Source organism: Pelodiscus sinensis, chromosome 21, assembly GCF_049634645.1.
Source record: "Pelodiscus sinensis isolate JC-2024 chromosome 21, ASM4963464v1, whole genome shotgun sequence".
Taxonomy (NCBI): Eukaryota; Metazoa; Chordata; order Testudines; family Trionychidae; genus Pelodiscus; species Pelodiscus sinensis.
The window spans coordinates 14,176,676-14,200,928 of record NC_134731.1 but is presented as its reverse complement, the minus strand read 5'-3'; the positions used below and the strand labels follow the sequence as shown (position 1 = coordinate 14,200,928).

Genomic DNA, 24,253 nt, shown 5'->3' with positions numbered 1-24,253 from the left:
AATAACTGCATCCTGATGGCCTGCCTGAAGTGGTTCCAGGTGGCTTTAAATGCGAGTGTGGACACTCTCTTTCGAAATAGCAAAGCGCTATTTTGATGTGCTTTTCGTGTATAGACATGCTATTTCAAAATCAGCTATTTTGGAAAATGAATTCCGAAATAGCTTATTTCGATATAAGCATGCTGTGTAGATGTACCCCTAATGTGGTTCACTGTACCATGTAGTGGCATTTAGACCACTTACAGCAAGAGATAGGGACAAGGGAGCTCTACCGCCTAAGCTGAGAATCAGTTGGCTTTATAGCTCAAGCTGTAGAGGCTCCTATATTAACCTCCACAGATTTTAGGTTCAAATACTGCCTAGCAGAGGTTACAGTAGCAGAGTAGGCTGAAGGAGTCTCTGGAACACTTTCTTGTTATGAGTCTTCTTTAAAGTGCCATATTTTCGGGTCATAGTGGTACATGACCTTTAGCATGTTGAAAGTAACCTTACCTAGAATAAACAGCCGTCTCTTTTTGCAAATGCTCAAGGACAAGTGACTGTTTCGAAGGGCGATATTCTGAGAATCACCCAGGTTAGAAACTATGGGCAATGTCCTAAGCAGAGCCCAAATTCCAGCCCCCACAGATGAGTTGGAAGGACACTTCTTTTCCCCCCAGCTACGGCCTCTACAAAGGAAGATAGGTGGGGGTGTCCGAGGAACTGCTGTGATTGCTCTAGGCTGCAGGAGGACTTCCCATGCAGGATTCCAAACACAAAACAGTCTGGACAGATCTGAAAGCTGTATGCTAGCAGAAAGCTGACCGCCCCCAAGTTCCAGTGATGCTGGACCAGTTTAATACTAGCTTTCATGCCTTGCAATGTGTCAGATGTTAAAAGCTCATTATTTTGATTATGCATATCATATCCACAGTGTGCTTATCCAATAACAGCCTGGCCTGTGACCCAGCCAGTCTAACCTTGCTGGCTGGATGCATAACTCAGCAACAGCTTAGCTCAGTATTTCTCAGACTTTGCAGGCTGGAGACCCCTTAGTCTGGATATTTTTTTGATGGCTCTTTTATGTGTAGTTTAAATGGAGGAGTATAAAAAAATCAGTAAAAAAATTTCAATGAGAGCAATAGTAGATCTCTCTAATGTATATGGTATGCACATATGTATTGAAATATTGACAGAGTCCTTACACTTACAGGGTAAGGGCATGGGGTAGGAATGACGGAGTGAGGATTTCTTTGCTTTAGAGCAGGGCTATTCAACACATGGCCAGCGGGTGGGATCCTTTGAACATGGCCTCCACTGGGAATACGCTCCACAACAGCGAGACATCTCCTAGGCGGGGTGAGCACTGAAAGATGCAAGTGGACGGGCTGGCTAGAACAGACAAATACGGGGTGTCGGCATTTCTAGCCCCGAGGGAGGAGGTGCCGGAAGCACCGGGGCATTGTGGGAAGTGCTGGCTGCTTAGCCTTGTGGCAGAGCCTGAGAGGTGCTGACTGGCTCACACTAGCCACATTTGGGTCCAGCGCTCCTGCTTAAGGCTTTGTATTCATGCCCATCAGTGTGAAAGAAGCTATTTGCATATATTTGCATATATATTTGCATGTATATACAGCCACAGTTAAGTTGCGGCCCTTGGCATGTGCTGAGAGTATCATTGTGGCCCCCAGGGCTTCCAAAGTTGAGTAGCTCTGCTTTAGACTGTCATACAATTGATACTCACAACCAGCGTCCCCTCTAAGATTTTCCATCTGTGAGCAGAGTGAGTTTTGCCTTGTACGCCAATACTGAGGTCATGTGTGCTTGTTCGGATGTGTGCCACTGTGCCAACCACCACCTTTCGGAGTCATTGTGCAGCTCTGCTGAGGAGGTGGATGGGAGGCAAATTGTTGGTGCGCACCTGCCTAGGCACCCTTGGAGGGAACGCTGCCCGATTCCTCCGCCTACAAGCCTCCCCAAAATACCGGACACACTTGGTCGTGGGAGGGGGGGAGAGACCGGCCAGGAGAGGGGTGGGGCTGGCTGGAAGGAAGGGGGGTGGGAGGCGGGGCTGGCGGGGGAGGGCGTCAGGGGCCGCGGGGCTGGCCGGGAGGAAGAGGGGTGGGAAGCAGAGCTGGGGGGAGATCAGAGGCCGGGGGGCTGGACAGGAGGAGGGGGGGCAGGAAGCAGAGCTGGCAGGGGGTGGGGTACAGCCACTGGCCGCAGCTGGAGTCCAACAGGCTGTGCCCAGGGCAGACCCTCCCTCTAGTTTATAGTAGAAGCCAGTCGGGGGCGGGAGGAGTAGCTGGGAGCCCCTCCCTTTACCCGGCTTCTGCACGCAACCAGAGGCTCCCAGCTGGGAGGCGGGGCCACAATTGGTGCTGGGAGCCTTTGGCTGTGTGCAGAAGCCGGGTGAGGCAGAGTGGCTGGGAGTCCTAGCCACTGCCCCCACCCCGCCCGGATTTTGCATGAGACTACAGGGCTCCCAGTGCCAATTGTGGCCCGCCCTCCAGTCGCTCCCCTACCCCCGCCAGGCTTCCGTTTGGCACCTAGCTGGCAATTCAGAAAATACCAGACATTGCACATGTCCGGTATTGTCTGAATTTTTTTACTGAACAGAGGACGCAAATACCAGCCTGTCCAGTAGAAAACCGGACACCTGGCAACCCTAGCCAGAGTGTGTGCACATTGCTTTTGGGAGCCACCCAAGGTAAGCAGAATCTGCACTCTGCAACCCCACCCCCTCTGGCACCTACACTCTCGCGCAGAGCCTGCACCTCACACCCCCAATCCCCTACTCCAGCCTGGTGAAAGTGAGTGAGGGTGCGGGAGAGCAAGAATGAAGGGGGAGAGGGATGAAGTGAGTGGAGGCCTCAGAGAAGGGGTGGGACAGGTGAGTGGCCTCAGGGAAGGAAGGAACAGGGCAAGGGTCTTTGGAATTGCCCGGTTAGACAGTTGCAACTCAACCGGGTGGGCATGCGGAAGCCCTGTTTGTGCTGGAAGAGAATGCCCAACACCGCAGCTGGCAGTTTGCTGGGCATCAGCCAGCCCACCCAAGTGGAGCCATCTCCGTGTGTGTGTGGGAGGGGGGGGGGGCATTGACTGCGCTGCCCTGGGTCTGGAATTGTTGTTGGCAGGCCTGCCTGTGATTGGTACATGTAATGGGGCTACCAGGGCTCATTAGAGACAATTTTCCTCCCTCTCCGCTGGACTCTTCGATGGAGCACGGGGCAGACGTCTGGACTCTCCAAGGTATCCTGCAGCATCAAGCTCAGGGCCTTTGTGTTGAAACTGAATTCAGGGATGGGCCCTGCCAGAGCAGCCATTGCATGGCTCCAGCCCTGACTGGGCCTGCGGCAGCAGCCGTCACCCACTACATGGCTCTGGCCCCGGTTGTGCAGCTGCAGCCACTGCCCACCATGCAGCTTCGGCCCTGGCAGCAGCCACCACTGCCACATGGCTCTGGCCCTGGTTTGGGCCTCAGCAGCAACGGCCGTCCGCCATGTGGTTTGGGCCCATCGCTCGCCACCCACTACATGGCTCTCGCCTTGGCCAGGGCTGTGGCAGCAGCTACTGCCCGCCATGTGGCTTGGGCTGAGGCCACAGCAGTAGCCGCCGCTTACCACACAGCTCACAACTCCAGCCCAAGAAGCTAGGGCCAAGGCCAGGTGGTAGCTGCCCTGCTGCTCCTGGGGTGGGGCAGCCGACCGCCACGAGGCTCTGCCATGAGCAGCCACTGTGTGGCTCAGCTGAGGAGGTGGGAGGGAGGCAAATTGTTGGTGTGCACCTGCGCGGGGACCTTAGAGGGAACACTGCTCACAGCCTTGGTGATCTTTATCTGGGGATTGTGACCCACTGGCTGAGAAACACTGCCCTGTGTAAGTTGATACAGGCCTAAGAGGTCTGTCTACAAGAGCGAAATTTCACTTTTGTTTCCTGATACTTTTTTGTCACCAATTTAAAATGTTTTTGGAAAATTCTCACCAGTGAGGAAAGTTAGTGACTTCACTCAGTTCGAAAACCCAGCCCATCTCAGGGGTCGGTCGTCATAAATACCAGCCTGTACAATGCTGCGGTTCCTTCCATTTTTGTATTTTCATTGCAGTTGTGTGTAGAGATCCCGCACAAGGATCCCAGACCTGTGGTACTAAGCAGTGTGTGAATGCATAATACAAAGCCAGGCACAGAGACCTCGTAGTCCAGAATGTATGAATCTGTGCTGTGTTGCCCAAGGGAGGACGGGATTGTTGAGTTATACGTGGCTATTTGATAGTCACAGGTGTTTCCCAGACTCAGTAAAATGTACATTAAAACCTTTGTTCTAGTGAAAAGGCCAGGCCAATATTGTTGAAATTCAAGTTCAAAAAGCCTTTTATGCCAAGATTCAGCCCAGAGAGACTTGTTAGAGCCAAGATATAAACCTCCTGTAGATAAAGGCTTATAAAGAGAGTGCTGACACCAGGTGCAAAGGAACTACTATAATAAACGTTTTAATTTAAAGCAAATCTTTTAGCACTCCTAATCGCTGTGTAGACCTCAATGAGAGGTTCACATGGCTATTAGGCAGCTGAGATAACATCAGCACATCCCCTTGGTACAACCTTGGTTTTGGTTTGTTTTCCATTTGGGTTGCAGAAAGAAGACTTGCTACTTTCTAGGAAATTCATCACAATATTTCTTCCAATTCAGCCTGTTCAGACTGAGCTAAAGAGGAAAGCAGAAAGTAAAACATCTTTAGAGCTCTCCTTGCCAGACCAGATTCTGTCATCAGAGCAGAAATGTACATGGGAAGCTCCTTTGTTTAAACCAGGAGTGGTCAGGTCACATATTTGGGCCAGATTCTGCTAATTCCTTCACAAGCAATAGCGTTGAAACCAGTGGGCTCACCTGAACAGTAAGTAGTGCTGTAGCACGTTAGAGATTAACAAAAGTACATACAGTACCATGAGTTTCGTGGGCAAAACCCACTGCCTCCGATGAGCTGGAGAAGGGTAACAGGAACCCAGAATTTATAACAGAAAAAGAAAGGGAAAGAAAAAAAAAAGGTATCTGTCAATTATAGGATGGGTACTAAAGAGGCTGATTAAGTGGGCTGGAATTGTCCCATAATTAGCTTTATAAAGCCAACCTTCTCTGCATTTTATACTTCATTTTTATGTCAAAAGCGAACTATGGGGCACTTTGTCCACTTAATTAGCCTCATTAGCATTGGTCCTGCAATTGACGGTTACTTTTTTTTCCTTTCCCCTTCTTTTCCGTTATAAATTTTGGTTTCTTGTTATTCCTCTCCAGCTCATCTGATGAAGTGGGTTTTGCCCAGAAAAGCTCATGATACTATACTAGTGCAACCCCCCCCTCTCTCTGGGGGTAGGTGTCTGGCCTGGTGGGAGGGTACAGGAGCAGGCTGAGGGCAGAGTGTCTGGGCAGGGGGAGGGGACAGGAGTGGGATATGGGTGCAAGGTCTCAGTGGAAGAGGTAAGTAATGGGGCTTGGCAAGCAGCCCTGGCTCTTCTCTCCTCCCAGGGTGTGTCTAGAGTACATCTCTCTGTCGACAGAGAGATGTAGATTAGCCACATCGAAATTGCTAATGAAGCAGGGATTTAAATATCCTGCGCTTCATTAGCATAAACATGGCCGCTGCTTTTTTCGAAACGGAGTTTTTTCGAGAAAAACCCAGCAGTGTAGATGCGGATCTGTCTAAAATAAACCCTTTTTCGACAGATCCTGTAAACCTCATTTTTTGAGGAATACAGGATCTGTCAAAAAAGGCTTTATTTTCAACAGATCTGTGTCTAGACTGCCGTTTTTTTCAGAAAAAAACCCCTCTGTTTCGAGAAAAGCAGCGTCCATGTTTATGCTAATGAAGCGCAGGATATTTAAATCTCTGCTTCATTAGCAATTTCGATGTGCTTGATTTGCATCCCTCTGTCGACAGAGGGATGCAGTCTCAATGTAGCCCCAGCTTTTCCCTTCCAAGCTTTCTCCGGTTGGCACTCCCCCCCGCCCTGGCTGATCCCGGTTCTCCCCCGGCCACTGGGTAGGGCTGGGCTGTAGCATGCCAGCTCCCATCTCTTCGTCCCCATCCCTGGCCGTCTGGAAGGGCCAGGCCAAGGCCCCAGTTGCTGGGGAGGGGAGGGCCAGGCCAGGGCCGTAGGCAGCCCCAGCTCTCCACATAGCCCTCCCCAGTGCCCAGGCTGGGAGTGGGTTGGGTTTGGCTCCTGTGGATGCAGAGTGATGTGACATGGCTACCCCTCTTAGACTTCTGGACAGTAAGGTGCTTTTCTCTAGAGCTGAGCAAATAGTTGATTTTCCAGTTTGCAGGCAGTTCTGAAAACTAACAAAAATCACTTGGACCTAAACCAAAATAGAAAAAAAAAACAGAATTTTTTAACAAATTGAAAAAAAAAGTTAATTTTTTTTAGGGAAATGAATGGGCAGTGTCCCCTTTTCATCCCATAGCCTACATGTCAGCACACTCACCTGGCAGGTGGGAGACTCAGGTTCAAATCCTTGTGCCAGAGCACGGATATGAATCTGAGACTTTAACACCACAGGTTGGCACCCTAATCCCTGAGCTAGCTATATAATAAGAGTCTAAGAATGTCACTTGGCATCTCACTGTGAAGTCTACAATTGCTGTTGGGTCAGCGTGAAGCAAAGGAAGCAGGTGCAAGAATGATGAGAGATCTTTGCTTGGAATAACACCAGGCTGAATCATCAGAGGGTTTCATGTCTGTTACTGAACAGTGTTTAAGTTCTCAGCCACCTTTGGCTTTTTTATGTAAATGAATTTACAAATTACACCCATGAAACAGCAAGGGCTTTCAGTTCCCCAGGTTACCACCATCTCCTTCTCCTTTGTTTTTGTGGTACCACTCTAGTGCCCTTGTAAATCTGGCCTGAAAAGGGGTGTATGTTCAAAACTATCCAGTGAATTCTCTTCAAGTTTGTGGATCATTTTAATCAACCTGAAACCGCATTTTTCAATGCATAAAATCACTGAACCAAAAAGTTTTGCCCAGCGCTACTACTCAGTACACATAAGGGAATCAAAATCTGGCCCTTGGTTTTAAAGAACAAGTTTTCCAAAGACTAAGCCTTTTAGAAATATTCCAATAATTTATTTATATTCCACTGGGAACAGTAATTGAAAAACAAATAGACTTTCTCCCTCAGTGATAGTAACCAAAGTCTTGAGCGACTTCAGATTCATCTATTTCCCTTTTCCAACTTTATAGAGATACAAAAATAGCTGCAGATGGCACATACAGCATGAAGTATACTTATATCTACTTTTGATAATATAAGGGAGTGTATCTCAACAGGTAGATTACATCCTTCAGGGAATGGCATTAAAGGTAATCGGGGGTTGTGAGGTGCTGCAAATCTTATTACAATTGAATGCAAAGAAAATCTCATTTCCCACAGTCAGTCCCCATCTTTTAAGGTGAAGTGTTCTGTCAGTCTTTTGAAATACACAATTATAGGCTTATCATTGTTATCACCAATACACATTTTATTATTCTTACAGTAAACACTTGCTAAATTGAATGTTAAGGGCACCCCCTGTCAACCACAGTACTCAGAGTTACGAGGAGTTAGGGAAGTTGTTGTGAGTTTCTCCTCTCAACCTCTTACTGTGGGGAAAGCGCTGAAACTTGCCTTAAATTACCTCGACTTCAGCTACGTTATTTATGTAGCTGGAGTTGTGTACTAAAAGCTGGCCTGCCCCCTGTAGTGTAGATCTGGCCTGAGTGATACAGTTACACCAAAGTAAGTAGATGGCCTAAACCAAGCCTAAGTGTGATTGTTAAACTGCTGTGCTGTGTCTAGACTCTCAAGTTTTTCCGCAAAATCATCTGCTTTTGCGGAAAAACTTGCCAGCTGTCTACACTGGCCACTTGAATTTCTGCAAGAACACTAACGATCTCATGTAAGATCGTCAGTGTTCTTGCGGAAATATTGTGTTGCTCCCGTTCGGGCAAAAGTCCTCCTTGCACAAATAATTTGTGCAAGAGGGCCAGTGTAGACAGCACAGTGCTGTTTTGCGCAAAAAAAGCCCCGACGGCTAAAATGGTGATCGGGGCTTTTTTGCACAAAAGCGCGTCTAGATTGGCCATGGACGCTTTTCCGCAAAAAGTGCTTTTGCGGAAAAGTGTCCTTCCAATTTAGATGCTCTTTTCTGAAAATGCTTTTAACGGAAAACTTTTCCGTTAAAAGCATTTCCGGAAAATCATGCCAGTGTAGACGTAGCCCTGTTGAATGACCAACTTCCCTAACAGGGATGGAGGGAACCATTAAAGCTCTGAGGTGCATTATGCTCCGAAGAGTAACTCATGAATAACAAGTTCTCATCCTGGCACATCCTAATGCAGTGGTTTGAAGGTTATAGAGACAGTGAAGCAGTGCACCATATTACTACCTTTGCACTGTTCCCACTGTAATTTTGAGATGCTCAATTATATGAACTTTTCAATGTTTATGAATCCCTCAGTACTCAGTATGTAAAATATGGGTTCCACCCCGTGTGAGTGAAGAAAAAGGTGGAAAGGGGGTTAAAAAATTGAACTATCATCATACTATTCATGAAGTAAATTCTCAGCAAAAGTCCTGCAATCAGACTACAGCACTAAGTCACGCCTCTTGCTTTGAAACGCTTCTGTCAGATCAGTGGCAATAATGTCATTGACTTACATTAAAGTGAAAAGGACAAAGGCCTTTTCTGGGAGGATTTGATAACAGCACGGAGGCTTATTGATTCTGGCCACACAGAAATGAAGATAACAACTAAGCATTTTAAGCTTTTTAGCTGCTTAGGCATTGGCTAAGTGGGTAGCTCTGCTCTTACATTATCCCATGATATCACATATCTGTGATGACTGTGGATTTCTCTGAGGAGTCCAGTCTTCACCATCAACGAGATATGTCAGTTGTCGCTAATGAGTACCAGAAAAGTGATGTCAATCAACCAATCAACTAAAGATGAACAGAGTTCAGATCAAAAGCCAAATGCTTGATTGGCCCAATCTCTCTATCAAAGGCCATACCAAGATGCGAGAAGGGAAAAGGACTTGGTTTGGCTTTTACATTCCCACCATGTTACTGAACACGAGGGTGGGCTCTTTTCCAAGGTCTGACATTGACTAGTGGGGTGATTTTGGTTGAGTTGATTTGCCAGTTTGTGCCTTCATCTTGCTATTTGTAAAATGGAGATTGTGATACTGACTCCTTTGGAACACACTTCAAGATCTGTGGATGAAAATCTCTTATTACAAGAGGGAAGTATTATTATTAGGTAATGATAAGGTTTGCCAGAAGGCCCCCAATTAAGATGGGCCAGTTGGCATTTGCCAGCAAAGTTTGAATCCACCTATTTTTTGTACTTACTAGGTGAATAAAACTTAAGGAGCTGTTTTATTCTCAAGTAGATTCTCATGAAAAGATTAATTTAGTTTTAAAATGATCATGACCCATTTCCCATTGGCCCTCCCATTGGTTGATTAATGCATGGTTCAGTTCTTTTATAAACATTTTTTACATGCTTTCCTAAAGTGTTATGTAATTTTGTCATAAACACGTACCACACACCGTCATATGACACAAACTGCGCATATAGCTTCATGTTTTCATAACAGTGTAAGGTTGTACAATGTGTTTGGTCCGAGCTAGATGGATGTGACACTGTTATTTAGCTCTCCCGGAATACTTTGGCCTTCTTATCTTCAAATGACAAGCTTCTGTCAAAAGCTACAAGAACATTTGTTAACAACAAAGAAAACAAAGCTCTTTGATGTTCATTTGAGGAAGGCACTCGGTGAGTGGGAAATTCAGTAGTTAATGTTGCAAATCTGCAAGCCAAACAGAATGGTGCATCTCCGTAAGAACTATGGATGAAATTCATTTCTAATGTGAGCTGCTCCGCTGTCCCTAGGAAATGTTTCTTTCTGCCTTTAGCAGTATTGGCACAGCTTGTGGGCAAGTTGGAATGTAATGGTCTGACAAAAAGCAGGACAATGTAGCACTTTAAAGACTAACAAGATGGTTTATTAGATGATGAGCTTTCGTGGGCCAGACCCACTTCCTCAGATCAAATAGTGGAAGAAAATAGTCACAACCATATATACCAAAGGATACAATTAAAAAAAATGAACACATATGAAAAGGACAAATCACATTTCAGAACAGGAGGGGGATGCAGGGGAGGGGGGAAAGGAAGGAAGGTAAGTGTCTGTGAATTGATGATATTAGAGGTGGGGAGAGTGGGTATATCCTTTGGTATATATGGTTGTGACTATTTTCTTCCACTATTTGATCTGAGGAAGTGGGTCTGGCCCATGAAAGCTCATCATCTAATAAACCATCTTGTTAGTCTTTAAAGTGCTACATAGTCCTGTATTTTGTTTCAGCTACACCAGACTAACACGGCTACATTTCTATCACATGGTCTGACAAGTTCAACTGAGTGGAATTTTTCTTTGTCTCTTAACTCACTCCATGCAGTGATAGCATTGCACACTGAGGATGCATCTGCACAGCAGGGCTTAACTCAAAATAAACTACGCAAATTGAGCAACGTGAGTTGCGTAGCTTATTTTGAAATTGTCAGCATCTACACAGTGCTTATTTCGAAATAGAGCACTCTTCCTCCGACTTCCCTTATTCCTCATACAATGAGGGTTACAAGAGTCAGAGTAAGAAGTCCTCCAGCTTGACATTATTTTGAAATACCTGCCTGTTGTGTAGATGCGGACTAAGTTATTTCGAAATAACACTAATTATTTTTAAATAATGTTGCTGTGTAGACGTACGTTGAGCTTGAACACAGTGTTTGCTTTAATTGTTCTAATTCAGATGATTTTGCCAAAAGTATAATTTTTGCTGCCATCCTACGCATTTTGAGTGGCCCTCTCGCTAGATTAAAAAAATGTGAATTGGCCAAAATGAGTCTCTCTCACAATTTACGAGGACTTAGACTTTTTTTTTCAGCATGATGTGCAGATCATCATTCCATTTTGTTCATGTGAGTTTGTCTTTATTTCCAGCTGGTTCACGCAGATTCAGTGGCACTCAGTGGCATATGCAGAACATCATTAATGACTCCGTGGAGAGCTCAGACGATGAATTCTTCGATGCAAGAGGTATGTACAGCTATCCTTCCTCCTCCCTCCCACCCTCTCCACCCCCAAAATTTTATAGTACTAATATAAGTAACTACATTTGGATTTGCTTTTTAATCTCCTACCTGCTAGGTCAGTTTTTATAGACTTATTACGACTTTGCAGGAGAGAGGATCTTACGTAGGTGCTTAAATTACACACTTCATGTATTCCTATTGATATCAATGAGGCCACTTATGGTTGTGTGTAAAGTAAAGCATGTATATGAAAACTTGCGGGATTGGAACCTAAAAGCCAAATCCTGAGGGCCCTGATTATCTAGCTCAGTGTTTCCTGACTGGTAATCCTCGGAATCCTGGGGTTCCACGAAGCGAAAGTAAGGGTTCCGTGAGAACTTGGCACTCCTTCACCCCCTCTTAAAGAGACAGAGCCTTTGCAGTGGGACTCGGCGTTTTTTTGTTTTTGTTTTTTTCTCGACAAATATTACCCTGGCAACCCTAAGGGTCCCTTGAAATTCTTTCAAGCTGAAAAGGGTTTTGTGGCCAAATAAAATTAGGAAACACTGATCTAGCTTATCAGCTAATTATCTATTCATAGTGCACCTATCTACAGAGCATCACTGCACACACAGCTCCTAATGAAGTCCATGGGAGCCACAAGTACTCAGCATCTCTGAAAAATCAGATCCTCCATCTTTACTCTAGCAAAACTTCCACTGAAGTCAATTAGAGTTTTGTGAATGAATGAAAACTGCACAAATAGAGCTTCAGGATCTGAGCCTAAATGAATGTGCTCAACTGGTTAACCTGAAGTGCTACCTTCTTCCTGCAACCTCCTGGGGCTCTTAAAAAGACCTGGAACCATTTTTGCTATGGAATACTGGGCTGTCTTCCATACCATGCTAGGGAATTTTTGGGTTGAGCCAAATTTGGCTTGTCTACAGGAAACTGAAAGCTGTAACAACTAAACTGCAGGCTTCCCTTGTTTCCCTTCCCCCTTCTGGGTTACACGAGAATGTGAATGTGTCATGGTATATGCACACCCTGTCCTATGGGATGCGGGCACAGAGAGGTGTGGATGCTGCCAGCTCATCTCTTGGTTCATAGGCAATCTACAATGGTTCATCGCTCTGAGGCAGTGTGGCCTATTGACCTGGGTCTGTCTAGTAGCCCCTGGGTGCTGGGCAGTGTGGCCTAATGGCTAGAGTCAATAACACAGCCTTGGGGAACAGGGCAGCACAGCCTCATGGCTTGAGTCTCAAGTGTTTGGGGCCACAGCTCCAGTAGGGGGCCCCAACCCAGGGTCCTATCCGTGGAGAAATGATCCACCACACGCTGAGCAGGAAATCCCATTGCAATGCCCTCCCTGGATCACTTCCTTCCAATTCTGGTGTTAGGGTGATCCATGTGGTTTCAGGGTCCTCTGGTTCTGTAGAACCAGTCTTCCCCTGAGGCTCCACTGGCTCTGGAGGCCTGATGTGGTCTCACAGGTCTCTGGCTCCCATGTCTGGGTTACCCATGGAGCTTCTGCAGCAGATCTGTCCTCTACAGCATCCAGCCCAGATCTGCTCCCTTTTATACTGCCCCTGCACTTGGAGCACGCTCAGTTGGCCGGAGGGGTGGGAATTCCTCTATTCACAGGCTATGTCTACACTGTAGGCTTCTTGTGCAAGAACAGCTGTTCTTGCACAAAAACTTGCGGAGCGTCTACATTTCATGCGTGTTCTTGTGCAAGTAAATTTACATTAAAGCATCAGAACAGAGAGCTTCTTGTGCAAGAGTTATTCCTCTCCTCATGAGGTATAAGCCCTCTTGTGCAAGAGCTCTTGCGCAAGAAGGCAATGTGGACTGGCAACAGGGCTTTCTTGCACAAGAAACCCCTGTGGCTAAGATGGCCATCAGAGGTTTCTTGCGCAAGAGAGCGTCCACACTGCCATGGACACTCTTGCGCAAAAGCACATGGCAGTGTGGACACGCTCTTGTGCTAGACCTTTTGCGCAAGAACTCTTGTGCAAAACAGTTATTGTGCAAGAGGCCTGCAGTATAGACAGCCACAGGGTTTTAAGCCCTTCAGTCCCAGTGCGTGGTATGCACACCCTGTCAAAGCATGTTTGAAATAATGAAGAAACAACAACAACCCTACAGGACAAAGCTAAAATATCCAAGGACTGGTTTTGAAAGCACAAACATTTTTCTATGTGATTGCTTTGGGCAATGATATATTCAGCAGGCTTCTTTTGATGGCTTCTTTTTGCAAAAACATTCAATGCTTAATGAAGAAAATGGATATTTTATTTCTAATGGCTGAGATTGTTAAATTTCCCCATCTGTTAATATGTATAGTATGGAGCTGACATATTTCAAATGCTTCCACTCTCAGCTTGAACGTGGCTTCTTTTCAGCAAATAGAATTAATCTTCTTAACTTTCAGGGTTCTAGCCTCATTATTGTGTGACTGTTGAATGTCTATAGATGCCTGGTGGTGCTGCAAAAGTTAATAGGTGTTTGGGGTAGTACCCATGCATGCATGTTTAACTGCTTTGTGTGCTGTCTTGCTAGAAAATACCATAGTTTAAAATGGGTTTTCTTTTCCTTGGTGGGATTATTGGAGAACCAGCCTGTATTCAATAGAGAGCCACCTGGTGGGTTTACAATTGACATATGTTTGAGCTGAAAGCCAGTATGAAGGAGACATTTTGTCAGGTTTTTTTTGGTTGTTTGCAAAATGTAAGGGAGAGAGAAAATGAAAAAGCTGTTGCAAAGAAGATGATAGTGCAAAATATGAAAATCTGCCATAAACTTGGGTGCTGTAGAGTAGTTAAATGGGGTAGGCAGTTTGGCAAATTTAGGAAAAGGAAAATCCAGGCACTTTTTTTTTTGAATGATCAGTAGGGTATCTTCCCTGTGGGTATGTCTACACAACAACATTATTTCAAAATAACTAGCATTATTTCAAAATAATTTAGTCCACGTCTACACAGCAGGCAGTTCAACATAATGTCAAAATATTGACAAGTTGGAGGACTTCTTACTCCAACTCCTGTAACTTCATTGTACAAGGAGTAAGGGAAGCTGGAGGAAGAGTGCTCTAATCTATTTAGAAAATTGCTACGCAATTGACATCGCTCAATTTGTGTAGCGTATTTTGAGTTAAGCCTGCTGTGTAGACCCACCCTGTATTAGACTCTGATCCCAGTTACACTGGTGGTTAATCCAGAGAAGCTGAGCAGGGGAGCTATTGTGATCTCAGTTATGTCAACATAAATCAGGAATATAATTCTCCCTACCATTTGTTGTTTCATTATTTTTATTTACACACACACACACACTTACCCGGTGTTGCAGGTGTCCGGTATTGACCTGGACAGTCTGGTATTTTCGCCTCCTGTCCGGTAAAAAAAACCCAGAAAATACCGGACATTTTAGGTGTCTGGTATTTTCTGGTTTTTTTTCCCTGCCAGGAGGCAAACATACCAGACCTGGCAATCCTACGACACACTCAGCAACTGGGCCCGCCCCCAGATCCTCTGCTTACCTGGTTCTGCAGGGAAGCTACCTTCTAGCTCAACCAAGAAAACAAGATGTCCACCAACAAAAAGCCTAAAGGCCTGAGCAAGGGGAAGCAATGCCTTCCCTGGATCTTAGTGCTCAATCTGTCATCTTCCTATCCCTATTCTTACTCTGCATTAATTTAAAGGGTCCATGCTGTTTTAATGCTGTTTTATTTTATTTATTTATTTTTTTGCGTGATAATTCTTGGGATCCTTCCCCCCCCCCCCCAAAAAAACTCCCCTCTTCCTTTCCCCTCAACAGAATTTTTCCCTGGTGGGTTTTTTTTGCAGGGGGAGGGGTATTCGGTATTTTTGGTTAAACCATCTGGCAACCCTATCGGGGAGGAGTTAAGGTTGGGAAATGAGGAGATGCTCTTGACAGCGGAGCCAGTGTGTGCGTGTGTGTGTGTGTCTGTAGAAAGAGGTAGCGGGGGGTGGGTGGAGAATCCTCCCACCTCCGAAATTCATAGGAGGGCTGCTTGCTTTTTTCCTTTCTGTTCGTGTCAGGAAGTGAGAGCAAAGTGTACAGCTTGTCTGCCCCTTGAGTGTCCCAGCCATAGTGAGGAATGCAGCAAAATGTGCACTTTTCCTTTGTTCCTTGAGGAAGGGGAAAAGCCAGCAATATTCCCATGTGGATGGTGGGGGAGGGAGGAGAGAGAGTTTCAGGCCTCCCCCACCTTCCCTAAAGGGCACCTGGGGAGGTGCAAGTTTCAGGGGGTAGGGCAGTCCTAAGCTGGAAGGAGAGACGTGTCTCCAGCCAGCTCATTTCACCTGCCTGGTGATTGTCTCTCTTTTTTTTTTTTCTGTATGCTCCAAACAGACATCCAATATATTCTCACTCCCTCAGTCCCTGTCCCCAGTTAGCTGCTGTTGTATTGCAGTTCCTTCAGGCAGCTGGACATGCAGCTCTTCTCCTCCACTTCCTACTACCATCCCATCCCATCCCATCCCATCCCATCCCATCCCAACAACTCTAGCCAATTCTTCTCCTTCCTGCTCTGTTCTGCCACTCCTTTTTATATGACCCTGATTGGTTGCTTCCTGTGAATCTACTCTAGCCTGCTTGGAGGACCTCTCCAGTGCTCCCTTCCTGGACTGGGTGTGGCAGAGCCCTGAGGTCTCCAGCAGGGGGCCTTTGGGCTTCATTCATACCTTCATCCAAAATATCTTTTAGTGGATCATCTTCTGTGGGTGAGAGACACAAACTTTGGAGCTTATATAGCCTTCTTCTTAGGATGCTTTTCTGGAGTAAGTTATTGGGCTGACTGAAACTGACTGGGGAATCTGTTTCCCTAATTCTCAAATGAAACTTGTTCACACCATAAGTAATTACTGAAGATAGAAATGGCCCCTTAGTAGTACAAATAACTTACAGCTGAAGCTCAGACAAGCTGTTGATAATGCTATTTGCAATTTCATCCAGACGGATACATATGTCCTCTCCCTTCATTTTATTCAGAGTGCAGTCTCTGGAACAATTTTTTTTTGTATCCCTGACCTCTCTGTTGTAATACTAATATTATTGTGTGCTAATGAGAGCTCCACTGTTTGGGGTCTTTCCTGACTCCCAGAAAAATGCTTAGAGTTGCAGAGGTTTCCTCTGTGCTTCTGTAAATTAAATTTAAAATATTACTTGGCTATTCCATAGGGCCTTCCATTTGAAAATCCTCAAATAGTTTACAAATTAATGAATTAAGTGCCACAATGCCTCTCAAAGGTGGATAAATACTATCTATTCTCTTATATCTATGGGTTAACCAAGCCGCAGAGTGATTACGTGACTTGCCTGAAATCACATACTACATTTCTGCTGGAATTGCGGCTAGAACCAGATCTCCTGACTTGGAGCTTTGCTTTAGCTGCACAACTAGGGTTTGTCTAGACTACAGGGTTTTGTCTACAAAAGTGGACTTACGACTCACTGCTATGCATTCCATCTTTCCCAGTCTTGTTTAGACAGCTAGGAGAGGACAGTGTTAGCTAAAAAGCAACAACCAAGTATGCAGAAATTTGAATGCACAATTTCATAGAATCCACCCAGAGCCTGTTAAAATCAATTAAAAAAGTCATATTGCATGGGCAGCAGGTAATGTTGGCAGTGGCAGTGGCAAAGCGAGGGGTGTGTGTGGGCAGGGGCAGTTGCCCCCGGGCGCCACACTAGGGGGGCACCAATTTAGTCCCCCTCCGCTTCCCCTGTCATCCCTCGACTCACCTGCTTCTCATCTGCCTGCTGCCACTGGCTGGAGTCTCCTCCCTGCCTCTCTGCCCCCAGCCCGATCCTACTCCATCTCCACCAGCGGGTTACTGTGTGTGGGGACCTGGCCCCAAACTGTAGGGGGCAGGGGAAGATGCGGTACAAGCTCCCCCCCTTCTCCCAGTGTTGGGCTCAGTTGTGCACCAGGTTTAGGGCCCCGCCGCAGTGGGAGAGGGGAGAGGAAACAAAACAAACCCAGACCTTTCTGGCCATGTCTTCACTACAAATGCCAGGAACAATCAGTTCAAAAGGTTGGAGACAATAAGTAGATCTGCTTTGAGGCGGTGGCCTCTTGTAACAGGGGGTATGTCTACACTACCCTCCTAGTTCGAACTAGCGGGCTAATGTAGGCATACCGCACTTGCAAATGAAGCCCGGGATTTGAATTTCCCGGGCTTCATTTGCATAAGCGGGGAGCCGCCATTTTTAAAACCCCGGTGGTTCGAACCCCGTGCAGTGCGGCTACACGGGGCTCGAACCAGCGGGGTTTTAAAAATGGCGGCTCCCCGCTTATGCAAATGAAGCCCGGGAAATTCAAATCCCGGGCTTCATTTGCAAGTGCGGTATGCCTACATTACCCCGCTAGTTCGAACTAGCGGGGTAGTGTAGACATACCCAGGGTGTTCTACCTCTTTCAGGCTAAGTGGCGGGGACGGCCTGCAGCTAGTCAGCCGAGTTTGGAGGCAACCCACCCTAGCTCCAAGTGAAGGGCCCTTGGCAGCTCCCGCTGCCCCAGGCCCCTCCGCCTCTTCTCACTCCTCCCTTCACCCCTTCCTCCAAGCCCAGCCCTTGGTTCACCCCTCTCACCCTCTCCCTCTCTCCCTCGCCAGTCGCATCCCTTCCCTGGATTGACGTGAGTTGGAGGATTACCAAGGGCTCTGGCATGGGGTGGCAGCAGGACTCAGGCCATGGCACTCACTGCAGTGGCTGGAAGCAGAGTGCCCTGGCCTGGAGTTACCGCGCTCTGCTCCCCTGGGCTCTGCATCTTTCAGGCTGAAGCTAGGTTGCTCCACGTGCCCCTGTCATGGTGAAGCGGAGCAACGTGGCTGGGAGATGGGCAGCGGACCGGAGCAGGCTGTTGGGTCGCTCTGCTTCCTGTGGTTGCCATGGTGAGTGTGGGGGGTCCCAATGTCGGCTGCTGCCCCTCGCCGGGCCCCCAAGGTAATTTCCCAGGAAGCCATGGGACTCATCCATAGAACAGTTGAGGTGCCATCCTGGGGGCCCTCAAAGCATGGGACCTGGGGTGGTCACCCCGAACTGCTCTCTAGGGGCATGTGTCAACTATGTTTTTTTTTCCCCGAAAGAGGATATGCAAATTCCTGAGAAATTCGCATATCTTCTTCCGATCTCACTTTCGAAAGAGTATCTTTTGAAAGCGAAAGTAGTCTGGACACATTTTTTTCAGTGAAAAAACTCCATTTTCGGGAAAAAAAAAACCACGTAAACCTCCTTTTTTAAGGAAGAGCGTTTTTTTCGAGAGAGGTTTTTTTTTCCAAACCTCCCCTCCCCCGTGTCCAGACTACTTTCACTTTCAAAAGATCCTCTTTTGAAAGTGAGATCTGAAGAAGATATGCAAATTCTTGGGGAATTTGCATATCCTCTTTCAAAAATTCTACGTAGTGTAGGTGAGACAATGCCAGTAGCTCAGCATGGCTGCAAGCAGGGATGTTTGCGCTGTGGAGCCGGCATTGTCACCTGCCGGGTAAACAGATAGGGGAATTTCAAGCTTTTTGAGGGTTTTCGGGGGAGGAGGAGCAGACATCAGTTGAGCTGGTGTCAGAGCAGCTGAGCTGGTTGCTAGAATGACGACTGGGGGGATATCCTGGGGTATGTCTAGACTGCATCCCTCTGCCGGCAGAGGGATGCAAATTAGGCAGGTTGACATTGCAAATGAGACAGGGATTTAAATATCCCATGCCTAATTTGCATAATATGGCTGCTGCGTTTTGCCGGCTCAGCACTTTGTTGGCAAAAAGCGGCAGTCTAGAGGGAGATCTATGGAGAAAGAAAGCCTTTTTCAACAGATCCCTTATGCCTCCTGCAAGGAGGTTTACAGGATCTGCCGAAAAAGGCTTTCTTTCTCAACACTCTGCTCTAGACTGCCGCTTTTTGCCGACAAAGTGCTGAGTCAGCAAAACGCGGTGGCCATTTTTATGCAAATTAGGCATGGGATATTTACATCCCTGCCTCATTTGCAATGTTTATCTGCCTAATCTGCATCCCTCCGCTGACAGAGGGATGCAGTCTAGACATATCCCTGGAGAGCAGTGATTCTTAACCGCTGGTCCGTGGCCTCTGGCGGCTGGACCACAGAGGCTCTGGGGACCAGAGCTGGGATCTGCTCCTGCTGCGACTGTTGGGAGAGGCATGTCCTAGCCCGCCTCTCTGCCATCCTGCCTGCCTGGCATGGGGTCTCCTCCCAGCCGGGGATGAGCACTTTGCTGCATAGTGGGAGGGCTGCGTAGAGCAGCCGTGACCCAGGCAGCGGGGCACGGCTGGGAGGCAACGCAGGGCTAGGTGAGAGGGGTGAGGCAGGTACTGGGGGGGGCTCTGGAGGTGAGGCTAGTGCTGGGGGGACTTCTGGGGGCAGGGCTAGTACTAGGGAGCTCCAAGAGGTGGGGAACTCTGAGGCAGGATGCTGACAGTGGGAGGCACTGGGACATCTGGGGTAGGGAGCTGGCACTAGGGGGCTATGGGAACAGGGCTAGTAGTGGTGGAGTTTATGGGGGACTCTGGGGAACAGGGCTCACACTGAGCAGTGAGGACTCTCACGGGGGTGCCCTTGGTAGTTTGGGTGCAGTGGGGTCCTGGAAACAGGAGGCTGGCACTGGAGTGTGGAAGTGGTGGGCTCTAAAGGGTGAAGGGCTGGCACTGAGGCGTTTGGGGTGAGGGACTGGTACTGGGGAGCTCTGAGGGTGGCAGGCTGGCACTGGGGGGTTGGGTGCAGGTGACTGGGGTCAGTGGCTGGGGGAGTCTAGGGGTCAAGGTTGGGACTGGGGCGCTTTGGGGGCCGGGGCATTTGATGGACCAGTAACAAATAATGCATAATGAATATGCAAATGAATAAATAAAATGTTACCGGTCTGCCAAAAGTTTATGAATGGGTTTTCCAGTAGGGAACCACTACTGTAGAGGCTAAAAGCTTTGTATACAGCGACTGCAAAAGCATCACCAGCAAGAACTGTATACCTGGGAGGTGTTCTTTTGCAGTGAAACGTCTGTTGCACCACAAAAAGTCCTTGGCAAGAGTAGGTGCTCCTGTGGAAAAAGGGACTTCGCCTCTTTAAATGGCAAGTTTAGACATGCCTTCAGCTTCAATAACTTTTTATGACTCAAAGGATATTAATGAGTTGCATAGGTTTTTTTTAAAGAAAAAAATTCCTTGAATGTCTTGAATTTCTCTTTTTGCCATCCTCAAAAGTGACTATTCGTGTTCTTTGCCTTGAATGCTTCTTGCAATAATACTGGCAGCTGATAAATTCCCTGTGAAAGAGATGACAAAGGAATACGTTGAAGTGAGATTCTAGAGGGGTAAAGAAGTAGTTAGAATTGCTCATGTATAGAACATACCTTTTTAGCTGGGAGCGGCATTCCATCTCATTTATTATGGCTGGGAGAGGCAGAAACCTATTTTTCAATCTTTTGGCCTTGGTACAGGGTAGAGAGGCAGAGTAGTGAACAAATGAAGTGTGCTTTCAAACACTGTTGTGACACAGCTAAAGCAATTGTGTGTGTATGGAAAGGTTGCAGAAACAGCAAGAACATATTTTGCACTAAAAGACAGCTGTTCACTTCTGCACTTCTGGTGATTGCCTCTTATTTCCAGACACATATTCCAGTGAGTATTTAAAAAAAAGAAAAAGAAGAAATATAAGTGCTGTTTGTATAGATCAGACGATGGTTGGGATAGGACTTGCACAAACACCATAGCAAAGAGACAGACAGCCCCTACCCCAACGAGCTTAATGTCTAAGGTGATACAACCAATGAGTATGACATACATATGGGGTAGCATGAGATAACGATGAGACTCAAGTGGTCAGCATGAAAGGCACTGGTCACACGTTGCTGTGAACTTTCAAAATCCCTCTCCCCCACAGTGACTGGGTTTTGTGGGGGAGTTTCTTTTGCACAGCTCTCATCAGCAGCTGACTTCAGGGTGGCACGGGTGAGTATGGTGACGTATGGCTGCTGTTACATGCCGGTGTCATCTTCATCAGTCACAGGGGAGTAGGGTGGCAGGAGAGCAACCTTCACGGAGCTGCTTCTCACCTTCCTGCATGGGTGGTTGGTAGAACTTTGGCTCTGTCTCTCCCAATGCCCTTGTCAGCACAGGTGGTCTGGGTGCACGTTGCTGCTTTGCTACTAGAACAAGGAGCCAGGCTGGAGCTCTGATGCATGCTGATTTGTGATTCCTGACCTGCTACAGGTTGCATCTTACTTTGCACTTGCTGTACAACCAGTGTGGGGGAAGTCTAGGGAGCAGGAAGTGGCACGGTCTGTTCATAGAGTAAGTGGAAAGTAACTGTGAACCAGATTTCTAGAGGTACTTGGGCACATAAAAATGTACATGAGTACCTAGCAGGATTTTCCAAAGCACCTTGGTGCAGCGTGAGTTAGGCATTTCTGAAAATCCAACTAGGCACTTATCTGCATATGTAGGTAGCTTTAAACATCGAGGGATACGTGACTTAGTCACAGAGAATGAAATTTTTCTTCTGTGGGCAGAGCCAGCTCAGATCCTATGCACCATTGATATACAATATAAGCCTTCCAAGCAGCAGACTGCAATAGGATGGCTACCTTAGAGAAATTCTGGATGTTCCCTTCAACAATGCCACAGTCTGAATGATAATTTCAAGGCTTTGGTACTATCTCTTAGCTAAAGAGATGGTGCCAATTAATCCCCCCCCCCCCACACACACATAGATCAGATGATTTTTTTTAAAACAAAGTCAGTCTATATTTAGACCTTCCCAATGCAACACAGAATTTTATAAGAGGCCTGTAATCTTGGCAGAATGGCTTCAAACTAGATAGTTATAGTCAAATATCATGGGAGTTAAAGGTGCTAATGCAGAGAGAGGCTAAAAAAGTGTTAATCGGTATCCTGCATATTGTATTTTCTTGTTCTTTTTCTGCTTTTCCTTCCCACTCTGGGATTTTTACCCAAAGCTGAATAGTTATCTTAGGATAATTATAGCTTGGGCAGACACAGGAAGCAAAAGTGCAATGGATAAATTATATTTTATTCCCATGAGTAGCAACTTCTGAAGGGTATCACGAAGGACAAATTTACTGTCCATAATTTGCCATTGTTTAACTCACTCGTACGTTTCCTCTGTGCTCCTTGCTACACGAGTGCATGGCCGTGCTTTGAGTTGTACACAAAGAAACGGTTCTAAATTACCCATTTCCTCATGGGTTGGAAAAACTGCATTGAGCCTCGCCTCACTCTAGGGTGGAACGGCAAGGGGAGAACACAAGCTTTTGAAGAACGCTGCTAAACCTGGAGCTGTCTGGCACTTGCTGCTCAGTGGTACAGGGAGGTGTATGCATAGCATACTGGTTTTGCCTTAGGGCAGCACCATAAGATATTTGCCTCATGCAGTTCTGTTAAAAGAACCAAATGATTTATATACAACAAAGTAGCAACCACACAACAAAAAGAGAAGAAAACTATATAAAGCTACTTGCCCACTTTTGGGCAGGGGGTGTTTTATTAGTGGGACAGAGACTGAATTGAGTTGGAAATCCTTTTAATAGTCTACATTGGCCTTGGTTATAAAGCCTCTGGCATTTAAGGGAGTACGAATCCTGCATGGGCTATCCATGTTGCCAGAGACGGCAGGGTGGAAAGCAACAATCAGCCTCTTGTATATGGAGAATAGGTAGGCAAGGGCAGACACTGGCAGAGCCAGAGTTCAGCATAGGCTTGCCAGATACCTTCACAAAAAATTCTGAACATGGCGGTGGAAAAAATTGGTTGACCAACCAAACTTGTTAAGCAAAAAATAAAACAAACCCTGGAGACTTGTTGAGCAAAACAATGAAAAAAGGACACTGTGCCTTTAAATTCTTGCCTGCTCCCCCCGCACCAGCCAGATACGGCAGGGGAAAAATGGTCCCCCACCGGCCATTTGTCCAAGAGAAACAGAAAATACCGGGTATTTTCAGGTTTTTGGTTTTTTTTACTGGACAGAAGACACAATTTCTGGATTGTCCGGGCAGCATAGTCAGTAAGCTGTGGAGAGATGAAAGAAAGCACATAAGCCTATTCTTAAACCCATTCCTACTTGGGGAAACATTTAAGCATATGCTGAAGTTCCAGTGATGTCACAGGTTCTTAAGCAGAAGTGGGTTTAAGCATGCGCTTCAATGCTTTACTGAATGGAGGCCGTAATGGCAAACTTGCCACTGCAGTGATCTGTGATCACACAAGTGCTATCATGTGCCTAGGGCTATTACTTTCTTACTGGAATAGATAGAAGAGATGGCTGGGGGAAAAGCACTTATACACTATTTTAATATTCAAAAATAGGGGAAATCTGGCAATAAAATATGTAAGATGAGAAAATCAACACCATGAGATAGCTGCGTAGTCACATTGTTTAATACACTACTGGGAGGCACTCAGATACTGCAGTAGTCATGAGCATGGGATAAGAGCCAACATAAATAAACAAGCTTTCCTCGGATGCCTTAATCCTAGAAATCCTCTTTAGATGATGGTCGTCATTGTGACTCTTCTTTCTTCCTGATAACTACTAACACCGAGAATTAAAAATCCTGCAATGATGAGTGCAGTAATAACAAATGTTCCACAGATCCCATGATGACTGGTGATCATTGCCATTTGAACCTATTGATTAAAGTGTGACACATTTATCCCTCTAAATTCTCTACAGTTTTATAATACGCTCAGATTAAATCATAGCAAAAGCATATTTTGACCTTTCCCCTTGAAGATCTAACCATTGGAATGATAGAAAATTGGTCAACACGGTACCCCTGGAATTGCCTCTGAAACAAATAATTATGGAAGTTGCTAGCACTCTTTATATGCAAGAAATAAGCTTGCTGCAGAAAGGAGCATGTGAATTATGAGCATGAACCCGGGAATTAACACCTAGACTTGTTTGCATATAAGGGATTATCTGACTTTGCCAATTCTGAATATGAAGTGCCCAGTGGAGTCAATGTGAGTTCATCTGAACAGATCAGACTCCCATACATTATTTCGTACTACTATTCTGACAGCAGAGTAGATTTCTCTAAAATTATTTTTAACCAGGAGATGGTTCAAAGCAAGTAATTTTATGCAAACCTTTTAAGTAATATCTTGTTATTAAATTT

General features: G+C 46.2%; 1 protein-coding gene across 4 annotated transcripts in view; it reads left to right on the top strand.

Moving 5' to 3' along the window:
- PITPNM3 (PITPNM family member 3) overlaps positions 1-24,253 on the top strand; it is a 518,333-nt gene that overhangs the window by 147,916 nt on the left and 346,164 nt on the right. For all 4 annotated transcript variants that reach the window (XM_075904890.1, XM_075904888.1, XM_075904887.1 and 1 more), the window contains exon 2: positions 11,019-11,114. In XM_075904890.1, the coding sequence (XP_075761005.1) occupies positions 11,019-11,114 (96 nt within the window). The remainder of the gene's footprint in view (positions 1-11,018; positions 11,115-24,253) is intronic.